The sequence below is a fragment of the Monopterus albus genome, unplaced genomic scaffold (assembly GCF_001952655.1).
Source record: "Monopterus albus unplaced genomic scaffold, M_albus_1.0 scaffold217.1, whole genome shotgun sequence".
Classification (NCBI taxonomy): domain Eukaryota; kingdom Metazoa; phylum Chordata; class Actinopteri; order Synbranchiformes; family Synbranchidae; genus Monopterus; species Monopterus albus.
In genome coordinates this window covers 178,692-190,772 of record NW_018128097.1, presented here as the reverse complement: position 1 = coordinate 190,772, position 12,081 = coordinate 178,692, and the positions used below count along the sequence as shown (strand labels likewise).

The 12,081-nt window shown below is 39.4% G+C and overlaps 1 protein-coding gene and 1 long non-coding RNA gene across 2 annotated transcripts; one reads left to right on the top strand and one right to left on the bottom strand.

Moving 5' to 3' along the window:
• Positions 1-118: 118 nt before the first annotated feature.
• Positions 119-5,075, top strand: LOC109971195 (uncharacterized). The gene is made up of 3 exons (XR_002276513.1): positions 119-278; positions 3,590-3,699; positions 3,792-5,075. It is a non-coding gene; the product is annotated as an uncharacterized LOC109971195 (long non-coding RNA).
• A 2,944-nt stretch (positions 5,076-8,019) lies between these two features.
• On the bottom strand, positions 8,020-8,946 carry LOC109971194 (gastrotropin-like). Its single transcript, XM_020619290.1, has 4 exons — positions 8,852-8,946; positions 8,580-8,740; positions 8,392-8,481; positions 8,020-8,223 (listed from the first exon to the last, which is right to left on the bottom strand). Exons 1-4 carry the CDS (start codon positions 8,916-8,918, stop codon positions 8,164-8,166), a joined length of 378 nt encoding a protein of 125 aa, XP_020474946.1. The 5' UTR covers positions 8,919-8,946; the 3' UTR covers positions 8,020-8,163.
• Positions 8,947-12,081: the final 3,135 nt, after the last annotated feature.

Sequence of the window (12,081 nt, the reverse complement as noted above, 5' to 3'; positions counted from 1 at the left end):
TATATATATATATATGTAATGACCCCCGGCGTGGAGGTCGTCACAATATATAAGAAAAACGATTTGTTTTAATCGTCTATTGACTTATATTCCGTTGTCTCCTCTTGCTACAGGTCTGTGAAGTCAGACACATGCATAACCAGCCGAGTGTGAGGCAGCTTGGCTGCATTATGCTATTTAATGTCATGGTTTATTGGTTTGAGAGAAAACCATCGGAAAAACCGTAAGACGCTGGATGGACTACATCTGGATTCGCATGGAAAAAAGGATCCAAAAAGGTGAGTGACCACCCGGAAGTTAGCTAATCTATCCACCTCTGTTGTAGGCTAACGTTAGCTGTGCTGCTTCCTGTTTAGCTCCTTAACTCTTTTGCCCTCCTCGGGCATTTTTGTACATTTTTCAACATTTTTTTTTATATGGCTATCATTTTGGCTGCGTTACAGCTTATGGCATGAAATTTGGCAGGAAAGATTCTTTTTAGGAATATTTTTGAAATCTAGTGTCTTTACTCTGACATGTCATTTATACTATATTTATGCATTTTGTACGCTCTGGACACCTTCCTGGCAAAAGTGTACGCAAAACTGCTATTAAATCATCATACATCAATATTTTGTTTTCTGCTTTTTTCCCCATAAATCTCTTAAACAACTTCGGACTTGCTCAAAACTACTAAACATTTCAATCATTCTCAGGATTTTAACCCTTTAAATGCCAGTTAATGATTTGAATTATGAATTATTTATTACAAAAAAGAATTATTTTTCCATATAATAGATAGTAGGAGGATGAGGAGGCTTGGATATGTCAAAGATTAGCAACAAAATTGATTTGATTCCATTAGTGTTTTTCATGTAGTGCCAGATACTTTATCTGGACACCTTCGTGGCCAAAAATGCCCCATTGACTTCCATTACAACCTCATTTTTTAATCTCACTGCCATTACACTATAAAGCCATGCATTCTGTAATGGCAGCATTTCATTTTGAAAAAAGTAGTGATATTTGACATTTTTACTATATTTCGCCAGATTCAACCTTTTTCCCATTGTAGACTGATGCATGAAATTCTTGTATTTTTGCCAGTCATATTATGGAGCCCAGCAACTACCAGGGGGCCCCAAGAGCTTTTGTGTGTGTGAGTGTGTGTGAATCTGTAAGCATGCACTGATTATTTCAGGGGTGAAAAAAGTGGTGTGTTTTGAGGGATTGTTTCATGTGTCTTTGAAAAGGTGCTTGAGTTAAAACATGCCCTCCTGCCTTTGCTGTACTCAAAAACAAAAACGACTGTTAGTGTGTGTATGCACGACGTGCCTGCTTTCACAGCTAAAGATAAACACTGGATGGCGCCACAGGTCACTGTGCGCCAAGACATCCAGTCACAGAGATAGTTTCTTTCCCCGGGCTATTACACTGATGAACAGCTAGTCTATGTTGCTTTTTTAGCTTGTGATTTTTTTTTTTAAACTTGTATATATTGTGTATTTTATTTTTATGTTGTGCGCATGGAGGACCATTGAGCTGGAGTCAAATTCCTTGTGTTCTCTTGGCAATAAAGTTTATGCTTATGCTTAAAAAAAACATGCAGCTTGGCTGAGGGGGTCATTTCATTAGCAGAGAAGTAGAAAGACCTGGAGCAAAAATGAAGAGACAATTGAGTGCAGAAGAGGCTTTAGAAACTGTAATGAAGCCTTCATCTGCCAGTGAGCTGCAGGACTCACCTGAAGTAGATGAGGAAGGGGAGCACACTTTCAGAGGAAGGGTCAGAGGCACTAATAGAAGTGGAGAACTCCCCTCCCTCGTCTTCTTCAGATGAGTCCTCCAGCTCACTGGCATGACCGTTTTTAAAGCCTCTTCTGCACTGAAATGTGTTTTCATTTTTGCCTCATGTCTTTCTGCTTCTCTGCTAATGTAATGACCCCTCAGCCAAGCTGCATGTTTATCTTTAGCTGTGAAAGCAGCCATCTGCATATACATACTAAGAGTCGTTTTTGTTTTTGAGTACAGCAAAGGCAGGAGGGCATGTTTTAACTCAAGCACCTTTTCAAAGACACATGAAACAATCCCTCAAAACACACCATTTTTTTCACCCCTGAAATAATCAGTGCATGCTTACAGATTCTCAAAAATATAAGAATTTCATGCATCAGTCTACAAAGGGGGGAAAAAATTAAATTTGGCGAAATATAGTAAAAATGTCAAATATCACTACTTTTCTTCAAAATGAAATGCTGCTATTACAGAATGCATGGTTTTATAGTGTAATGGCAGTTAAAAAATGAGGTTGTAATGGAAGTCAATGGGGCATTTTTGGCCACGAAGGTGTCCAGATGTAGTATCTGGCACTATATGGAAAAAAATACTAAGTTTTACTCTTAACTTTCTTATAGCAAGATTATACTGTGTGCTGAATGTCTCATTGTTAACCGGCTTTGTATTGAAGTAACACAGGAAGGAACTGAGCTCTGCAGGGACAATACCTAAGTTATTAAAGAGAAAGTCCTCATTACAGTGTTATTTCTTGTGAGCTCTTAGCTTGGCCACATAAATTTGTCTATCCTCTTTTGTATCTATATATTCCTACACAATGTACACAACATATTTTCTAAACTGACAAATTGGAAGTGAGAGAAAATGAATGGAGAACAAACATGGGAGACAGAGTGATATTTGCACAGCTTTTTGGAAACATTAGAGGTTGTGTGTTATCTTGTTAAATCAGTGCAGAGTAACAACTAGTTCAGTTCCAAACACATACAGGGTTAAGGAAGCCAGGGCTTCTCCACACTACAGAGAACGAGGTCAAATGAGTCGACTCGCATCATATGATGGCAAGGCTTTTCTCCTTCCCCTTCTTCTCAGTGTGTGTGAAGGAGTCTGAGCTTTCAAGTTATTGGTAGTTTGGACAGTTCTTGAGTCTCTTTTTAAATAAATATATTTGTTGGAAAAGTGACTGTACTCGAAGGAGAAGTGCAGGTACCTAGAGAAGTAAGGCAGAGTTGAGGCAAATACAGGATAGATCATGGACCCCTACTGAGCTGGAGCTGGGTGCCATGGTTGTGCAGTTTCCAAAACTAGACAAGGATCCATCTGGTTATGTGAATCAGCTAACATGGTATGCTGTTATGATCCTACTAAGAGAACTGTACAATTGATGTTGACATGTTTAAGGGGTAGATTTGGTGAGAGAGAGCCAGCTGTAACTATCACAGTTCAAGATGAGGATGCACAGAGGAGACCTGACTGGATAAAGGACAGAGAAGCCAGCACACTTCTCACGTCCTCTCATCTGTAGTTGAGCATTGCATTTGTAAACTAACAGACCTACATTTCTTGTCCTCACTGAACACGTCTAGTTTCAGGACCATGGTTCTGATGACTTCCTTTTTTTTCCTCTTCCCCTTTCTAAATGGACTGCACTGTGTTCCACAACACCCTAGTCGAGTATTTGAAAGCACCAGTCAGGGAGAATGAAGCCATTGTGAGGGAAATCAGGAAGGCAGACAGGCTCTAATATGTGATAAATTAGAGAAAAGTACTTTCTGGTTGGAAAAATTGCAGTGTGCCAAGCTGTTTCCTGTCCTGCCAGAGAAACTGACGTGGGATGCTGGGACCCAGAAGTTGTGTTCAGCTGCACCACACCCTCATCGGCGACAGCGCCTCTGCACCACAACTTCTTGATCTCTTCAGAGATATCAGGTATCCACTTCTGTCCACTTCATTAAATCTTTATTTTATTTGTACTTATGCTTGAGTGACTTTCTTTTTTTAACTCCGATGCCCAACCTTAGGAAACTGAAGTTGGAGAAAACAACCTGGTGATGCAAATGGGACCACAACTGATCGATCGGAGATGAGGAGGCTGCTGTAGCCATCTGCACCAACCTGTTTGGTCCTGAGAGATGAGACTGACTTGATGACATCTTGAAGGGACTTGATCATTGGAGGGAAGGTCAGTTAGCTTTACCTGAGTCCACCACTGCCTTGGATGACTGCAGCAACTGAACTGTAACCTTTCCTCTGAAGGATTTGAGTTTTTTCAAGTTGTCAGTGTTTCTTGAGTATTTGAAAACAGTTTGAATTTTGGAGCTTTAACAGGGCTCGGGTTGCACAGGGCTAGGTTGTTTTTCCATCATTAAATGGTGGAAGTACCTGGGCAGGCTAGTTGTTAGATCAATGAGCGATTCTCCATATACATGAAGTTGAGCTTTGATATGTTTTCTAAATCATCACCACCCAAATTTTTGATAACTTTTACTTTAGGGTTCAGGGTTAAATTTCTGAGTTGTTTCGCTCTGCCAAGTTTCAAGGGGGAGACTCGTGCTTCAGGTAGGCCTGGGGAGGGAAAGCTTTGCATTTCGTATGCTCATTAGATTTTTCCAGATGTGGGAGGCCTCCCAGCAGGGGAATTTATCCCGCCCCTGCAAAGTATTATCGCTGATGTCAGGATACATTTAGCAGTTTCATAGGTAGATAGGATTGTTGTCAGAGCTCTACTGCGCGGTACTTGCGATACCAACCGGGGGTGAGGTTTTTGGGAGGGAGCAAGCCTGACAGAGACAGACAGCTCAGATGACTAAATAAGCTCTGGGACACTCACTTTGGATGTATTTGCCTTATTCTCCATGATGGTGATGACTATGAAAACTATCCACTCACCCCAACCGGCCGAGGCAGGAGGCCGCCCACCTTGAGCCCGGGTCTGTCGGACCTGTTCTGTTCTTCCAGAAGTAAAGGGAGTTTTTTTTCCTCTCCACTGTCGCTAAGTGCTTGCTCAAGGGGGGTTTGTTGGGGTTCTGTCTAATGATAATACTAAAGTTTAGGACTCTAGGCCTTACTATGTGTCCTAAGAGGACTTTTGTTGTGATTTGGTGCTTTACAAGTAAAACTGAATTGTACTGTCAAGTGTAGAGGTTGACGCCATGTAAAATCGTTTTTCCAGCCATAGCTGTCGCCTGTGCAGAGGCATAAAAATGTAAACAGTTGTCAAAATACTGTTAATGAAGCATCAGATATTTCTTAAACACAATTTGTGTGTAAAATTGTAATTTATAAAAATTGTAACTGAAATAAATGTGAAGCTTAAGCATGTTTCTGCAGACTATTTATTGGTGGAAGATTGACAAGATTACATTCTGAGGTCAGTGTTTCATTTTCCTGAGTCAAAGGTTCTTCAGGAGTCTTCTCTTCAGTATCAAGGACAGTGCACATTGTTTCACTTTATAAGCTTGTTTCTTTTGCTGATAGAAAGTGTCCAAACTCCTTTAAAAAACTCTAACAGTTAATTTTGTTTTTATGAGAACAAACATAACATTCAATATACTGTACAAGTCAAGCTGCTCTAACTTAAATCTAACATCTTCTGCTAAAGTTGTAGCAGTAATACATTAAGTTGGGTTTACTGCCATAAACATTTTTTTAAAACTAGGCTCCCGCTGGCTGTCATTCCACTCCTTTGGCCATGTGTAACATTATTAACCTGTACACAAAATCCCAAAACTCCTTCAAAAACCCTGTAGTCCATTTCTTTGTTAGATACAAATGACATGCATCGTGAAACTAATCATTTCTTAAATGTTAGGTTCTGGTAATGTTTCCTTAAATAGAAATAGTGTTAAGTATCATCTTTAACATCTGTTTAAGATTGTTTTGCCACCACAATGTGTACTTGTATTTTCATATAGCCATCATAGATTAAGATGTTAATCTTACGTTAATGTTTTAAAAGCCATGGAGGTACCAGTGTGCAGAGCTTCTGAGCCCCAGGAGTCGTCAGAGTCTTAATAACATGACTGTTGGAGCTTTAACATCTGTGTTTATGAAGCTGAAAATGTTTGTTATTGGTGAAATTGTTGTAAATGTATAAGTTTAGTTATGTATTGAATATTATACATTAAAAGGTGTCTATATTTTGTCCTTCCCAGATTATTAGGAACACCTCTGAATATAATATAGTCCAGTACTGCACCACTTTTACCTATGACCTCAATAATAAGCATATAATTGAATTTATACATTTATGATGATTTCACCAATAACAAACATTTTTGAGCTTCATAACAAGATGTTAAGGTGGAAGTGCTGCATTGAAGTGCCTGCAGTTGTACAGGTGTGCCTAATAAAGTGGTCAGTCAGCGTACATCACATATACCTTTATATGCCAATGTTGGACTATTCATTCTGTATTTAATGAATAGCCTGTAAAATATCTGATGCTCTTGTCACACAGTCTAAATAATGCTTGTTTTATAGATGTTTAACAAATAAGCCAACCTGAGGCAGGAAGGGAAGGTGTGGAGAAAGATGTCTGTCCAGGGACCTCTATGGAGACAGGTGTGTCACCACCAGTTATCCATTGCACAATACACTTTCTAAGTAATTGGAGAATTGATGTGTTTTGTGGCTTTGAGTTACAAAACATGATTAGATTTTTTTTTATTTATTCATGATTTGTTGATATACAAATCAAACTGGGGCTATTTGATAATCAAATTAGTCATTACTGTGAAATGCAGACGAGTGCAAAGATATGTGCAATATGGGGCCAAAGCTTTACACCATAAGATTATCTCTACATTCTTACCTTTACCCATAGTTGTTTCAATAATAAATAGTCGTGATTTGAGTAACGAGGGACATGTACCCCAATAGAGCCTTACATATATTAATAAATGGAGACGTCTCATTAATTTAGCAGATATACAGCATCATAGTCTTTTTTTAAATATGCAAATGACCAACTGCTCAACAAATATTTTTATCACAGAATTCTGGTAGGACAGCAAAATAACAGCCCTCCAAATGTATATGTACCTCAGTCATTTATATGATCACATTTTATATTCCTCTTCCACAACATAGGAACTCATTCACTTTATGAAGTAAAGTACTGTAGATCCTTACAAAGGAAGGCAAACCCTCTCCGGTGCTTTATACAGGAGCGAGGTCCTCCTAGTGGTGACAGTGGAGAAGTGCACTTTTCCCATGCATTTTATCTACAGGGGTGGAATCTGTGTCAAAAACTGCACAACAGCAGTGAGGAAAGGACTTGTAACAATTGTGAAAATAGATGATTTGGACACATCTATTTATATAATCTTGGGTTTCTCACATGCAACAAATTGGAGATGGCTATTGAGAGGTCTGGAGTCGGGCGCTGTGAACACGTATGATAGACACCTTACAATAAAATTACAAAACCCAGTAACTAATCAAGAATGTTGAAAGAAGTCTAATGTGACACTCAACAGTTTTTCTTGCCGAGCTGTGGGACAGTTGTAGCTTGTAGAGGTCTTATGATCATGACAGAGGAAAACCTCTGCAGGCACATCTCACATTAATCAAATACCTGCTCAAATATATTCTGCCGAGGTCCCGGCCTGCTCCTGTTTTAGGCATTTCAGGTTTACTTGGTTATGCTGATTAAAAAAAACTGACATCCCCTGCAGATATGCAGTTTAATTTGGAATATTTGCATTTTAAAGAGCAAGACAAAGCTGCAATAAGAAGAGGGAAACAAGATTAAGAGTAATATGTGACCAGATACTTGACAGACACTTAAAGAGGATCCTCCAGTGTCTGTGAACACACTATATTGGGGCAGCTACAGTATTAGCTTTCCAGTGTAAACTCCTTCTCCACCAGAGAAGGTGCTTTTTCTCTGATGTGATGTCTGTCTAATCTGTGATTGGCAGTGTGAATTTTATAAATTTAAATCATTTCTTGGACTAGACTAGTGCTTTTATGCTAAAAGATTTGTGTATTTTTGTGCTTTGCTCCACTCGGGACTGAAAAGCTTATGTGTCACTGATGCATCTGGTCTCTCCCTCTGTCCATTCAGTGCAACAGGCTTGTGAATATTTGTATATATTACACAGAAAAGATGCCTGTCTCATTTTTAGACCTATAGAGACCATTAATATTTCAGTAGGTTCAAACAAGGAAAAGAAAATCCCAACACAGACTATGTGATTTTTTTACTGGATCAGACATAAACATGGTTACACAACTGTTTCATAGTGTAGCCTCGTTCCTCTGCTTCTTTTTAGTCAGAACTAAGAAACGACCACTTCCTCAGCTTGCTTCAGTTACTGGAACAGGCATTTTCGTGATGTGTTCTCCTGTAGCCTCCTTTTATATTGAAACATGTCGAGTCTCGCAGCATTAAATCCGTTTGCTTACTCTGTTGAATGTCACACCCTTCTCTCCCGGAGTTTTGCAATTCTGCATGACAGGATGAAGAAAGGATAAAGGTGATTTGGAATAGAAATATAACAAACTAACTTATACTTAGGTTATTGAAGATATATTGTTAAGATTTGTTTCAATAAGTATTATTGGGTCATAGATGCAGTGCTTTGGTTTGTGTGAATAAGTAGTTACTTCTTTTACCATCACTAGCTTATCTTCAGTGATCTCTGCTGTGAAGTGGTACTGAGGGAATTGTATTGAAATCTTGCCATCTTCCATAGTGACAGTGGCCTATAGGTCACAGAGGAAATATGAACACAGTATGACAAGTTGCAAGTCTAGATTTAGTGTTAAGTGATCATTTTATGTGATGTCTGTTATGAACTCACCTTAAATTTGGAGCCCGTCATTGTCGTCAGCTCACATTCCTGGCCAACAGTGAACTTATTGGACCAGGACCAGTTGGGGATGGTTTGTGTCCAGGTGAAGTTGTTGCCATCTTGAACCACCTCTGTTACCACTTTGTGGTCTGTCTTGGCACTGAGAAGCCCTGTGACAAAGCAAATCCCAAATAAGGAAGAATTTCAGCAAAGTTTAAATGAATGGTCATTTACATTTATCCAGATGTGTTTTTGCATCAATAAAAAAACTATCCTAATACCAAGTGCTTCCAGAAATTCCTCATAATTTTCTTGACTGTCCAGCTCATATTTCCCACTGAAATCCATGATGGTGAAAGAGAAGTAGCAGGAGGAGTTTGTAAGGCAAAAAAAGCAGTGGAGTGGCCTTCTACAGATACTCTCTTTTTTGTTTTTTCTGCATTCCTGTAAACCCGCCTCTTCCTTTCCACTCACACATACCTCATCATGTGTCAGCCCCACGCAAGTGTGAAAAACGTCAGCCGTGTTTTTCCAAGACACTTTGTCATATTATTTTATGCTGCAGTTCTTACTTGGCAAAAATCCAGAGTATTTCCCTGCACCTGTCATTGTCCGGTTTTTCCAGCACTTCTGTGATGCGTAATAGATTTGATCGGCAGGTTTTAGCATGTATAGTGTATCAAAAGGCTCACAGCGGAATGTCTTTGTTACCAACATCCTTTAAAGAGGTCATGTGGGCATGTAATTACTTTCTTTCTTTGACTGGAAGGTACTTCACTTTACGCTGCACTGGGCACCTCATCATTTGATGTGAAATGAAATGTGCAAGTGAAAGGAAAACTAATGGAGTTGCCTAGAAAGTTATATGAAAATAAAATAAAACATCTCAGATGTTTCACACTCCTTTTAGCTGGAATGAGGGAACATGTTTGTGAACATACTGTGCTCTTATTCAAGTATCATTTACTCTGCAGCCTAGAATTCTTAATCATTAGTGATGGGTGGACTTAAAACACAGTGTGGACACACTTTGACCCACTGGCAAACACTTCTGTTTCAAAGCACTGCTTCGGGGCATGTATCAAAGTGGCCAAGTCATGTGATTGTTTCACACTGGTTCATGAAACGTTTCATATTTTGGCGGTTCGCTGCTAGGGGCCGAGGGAACATACAACGGCTGATCTTCAGTCAGTTGATTTAGTTGACAGTTACAGTACCTGAATAACTGACTGATCCTCAGTGATACCTGTTACTTGTAGATCATCAGGTGTGTCACGTCCCATTAACACAAAAAAAGTCCTTGAAAGTGGTCAGATGTGGAATTTTGTGTAGAAGAGAGACAGTTTGATATTTGGAGAGCTTGATTTGGATGATGGAGAGAGCAAGAAAAGGAACATGGTCGCTTGTGTGGGAGCATTTTCAGCTTTAGTCAAATGCAACATTTGTAGCCAGCATCTGGCATTTCATAACAACACCATCATCAGTGTTAAGACACCTCTGTTCTAAGCTCCCAGAGGATTTAAGTGATGGTCCTTCAGCAGGGCAAAAAAAAAAAAAAAAAAAAAATGCTCCCTGATCTACAGCATAGCCCCAGTCACAGCAGATGTCGCCAGTGTGGGTGATTCAAATGTTTCAAGACAACCAACCATTTTCTGAAGCAATTGGTTCAACGATTCGGAAAGCCTTGTTTCTGCCATCATTATTAATCACATCCAGACCTTGATTCTGCAGAAACCCATTTATTCACTTTTTGAAACTAGTAGTGGAATCAACAGTCTGTCTCTCACAGTGCTGTCTGGCCAGACAAAGAACACTATACTTGACACAAGTTTACACAGATAATATCAACACTAACTATAGATAATCCCTCATAGTATTATTTTTAAACTTTGAGGTTTTTATATGCAGTCAATAAATGTGTAAATTAGTGATCTTTAGATGAAGTCGGTCAATCTGTTTCCTCCGGTTTCCAGCATATGCTAGGCTGGAGCTGAGCGGGAGGTTATATGTCAGTCTTGTCAGTGATTGTAAAATGTACTGTTATCAAAATGTGTGCCAGGAGTTTATTTTTAAAATGTGGTTTGAAGTGGTGGCCCTTTGTTATTCCAATTCAATCACTGTGTAACAGAACAAACAGGAAACCTCAAACCATAGAGTGAAGTAGCCTCCAACCTCTGTGTTCTACTTTGCTAGTTTGGCATTACTGGAATGATCATTGTATTTCTGAGGCACCATGCTTGTCTTCCTGCAGGCAGCTCTTCTCATATCCATCTATGTGGGCTTCGCAGGCTGGTGGAAAACCGACTCTTGACTATAGACTGTGCTGTGCTCTTGACAGGCACTAGTATAGCCTGGGGTGGTCTGTGAGAAATGGCCTCCCAAAGGAACCCGTAGAATATATTTAGTAGATATGCTGGTGGACCGGAAGCAGAGTGACTTAAAGAAGTGCTGGGCATGAAAAGGCCGTGCATGGGTTAATTCCATTGCCTGGGGTTGACACATGAATGAATGTGAGTCAGTTCATATTTTTTATTGTACCATAAACACGAGTAGGCCTAACATTTTGTAATGATCAAACCGAACTCTAATATTTTAACAATAATTATTCAGTTGTTGACTTTTTAAAAATTATTTAAAGAAACACAACATAGTGAAACAACCCGTTGCTGATCTATAATACAATACGGTAATATAACATTAGCATTAGTCTCATTTTCAAAGTGGGACTTGCCTGTGTTCGTGCTCCCTAACACCATCCTCAGAGACTCGAGTTACTTATGCTAAACCTGTAGAGGAAGGAATGTTCCTCTGACAAATTCTTGAGTTTGTTTTTTTTCCCTGAAAAGATGATGAGCTTTTAAGTGGCTCTGTGGAAAGCACCATAATTTGCAAGGAAGATGACCTTTTAAATTTCTTTCCAACAGCAAAAAAACAAAACTAGGACTTCTTTCACCAGTCTTAATCTATTTACCACAAATTCTAAAGAAGGTGCATTTCACCAGTTTGAGATGCAATTGATCAAGTTAAAAAGTAATTTCTGGGTCTAATCTTATGTAGCCTACTTCTATTCCTACTAGAGGAAACTACTAACATGAAACACCTGGATTTCCAAACAAAGTGTCTGTGGATAAGTTGCATTGATATGGTCCCTAAGCTTTGAAGAGGGGGGGGGGGGTGACAGTGGTGCACTGGGTAGAGCAGTTGTCTCCCAACTGGAAAAACGAGGGTTCGAAGCTCGGTGCCTGCAGTCCACATGTCGAAGTGTCCTTGGGCAAGACGCTGAACCCCCAAGTTACCTGCGATGGTGGCACAGGCCCGGGGCTTTCGGCTCCAAAACAAAATTTCACTGTACATGTCACAATGTTACAATGACAATAAAATAAAGCTTCTTTCTGTCCTTTAAGAGAAATCCTTCCTCTGTTGCTCTTCCTGAGGCTTCCATTTTTTTCTTCCCACTGAAGTTTTTTATTTTTGGAGTTTTTCCATTATCTGGTTTGAGTCTAATAACAAA

Coding starts and splice junctions, on each gene's coding strand:
- LOC109971194 (XM_020619290.1), bottom strand. CDS start 8,918: ATGGATTTCAGTGGGAAATATGAGCTGGACAGTCAAGAAAATTATGAG. Junction 8,741..8,851: donor GGAATTTCTGGAAGCACTTG/GTATTAGGATAG, acceptor GCTTTGTCACAG/GGCTTCTCAGTGCCAAGACA. Junction 8,482..8,579: donor TGACGGGCTCCAAATTTAAG/GTGAGTTCATAA, acceptor TGTGACCTATAG/GCCACTGTCACTATGGAAGA.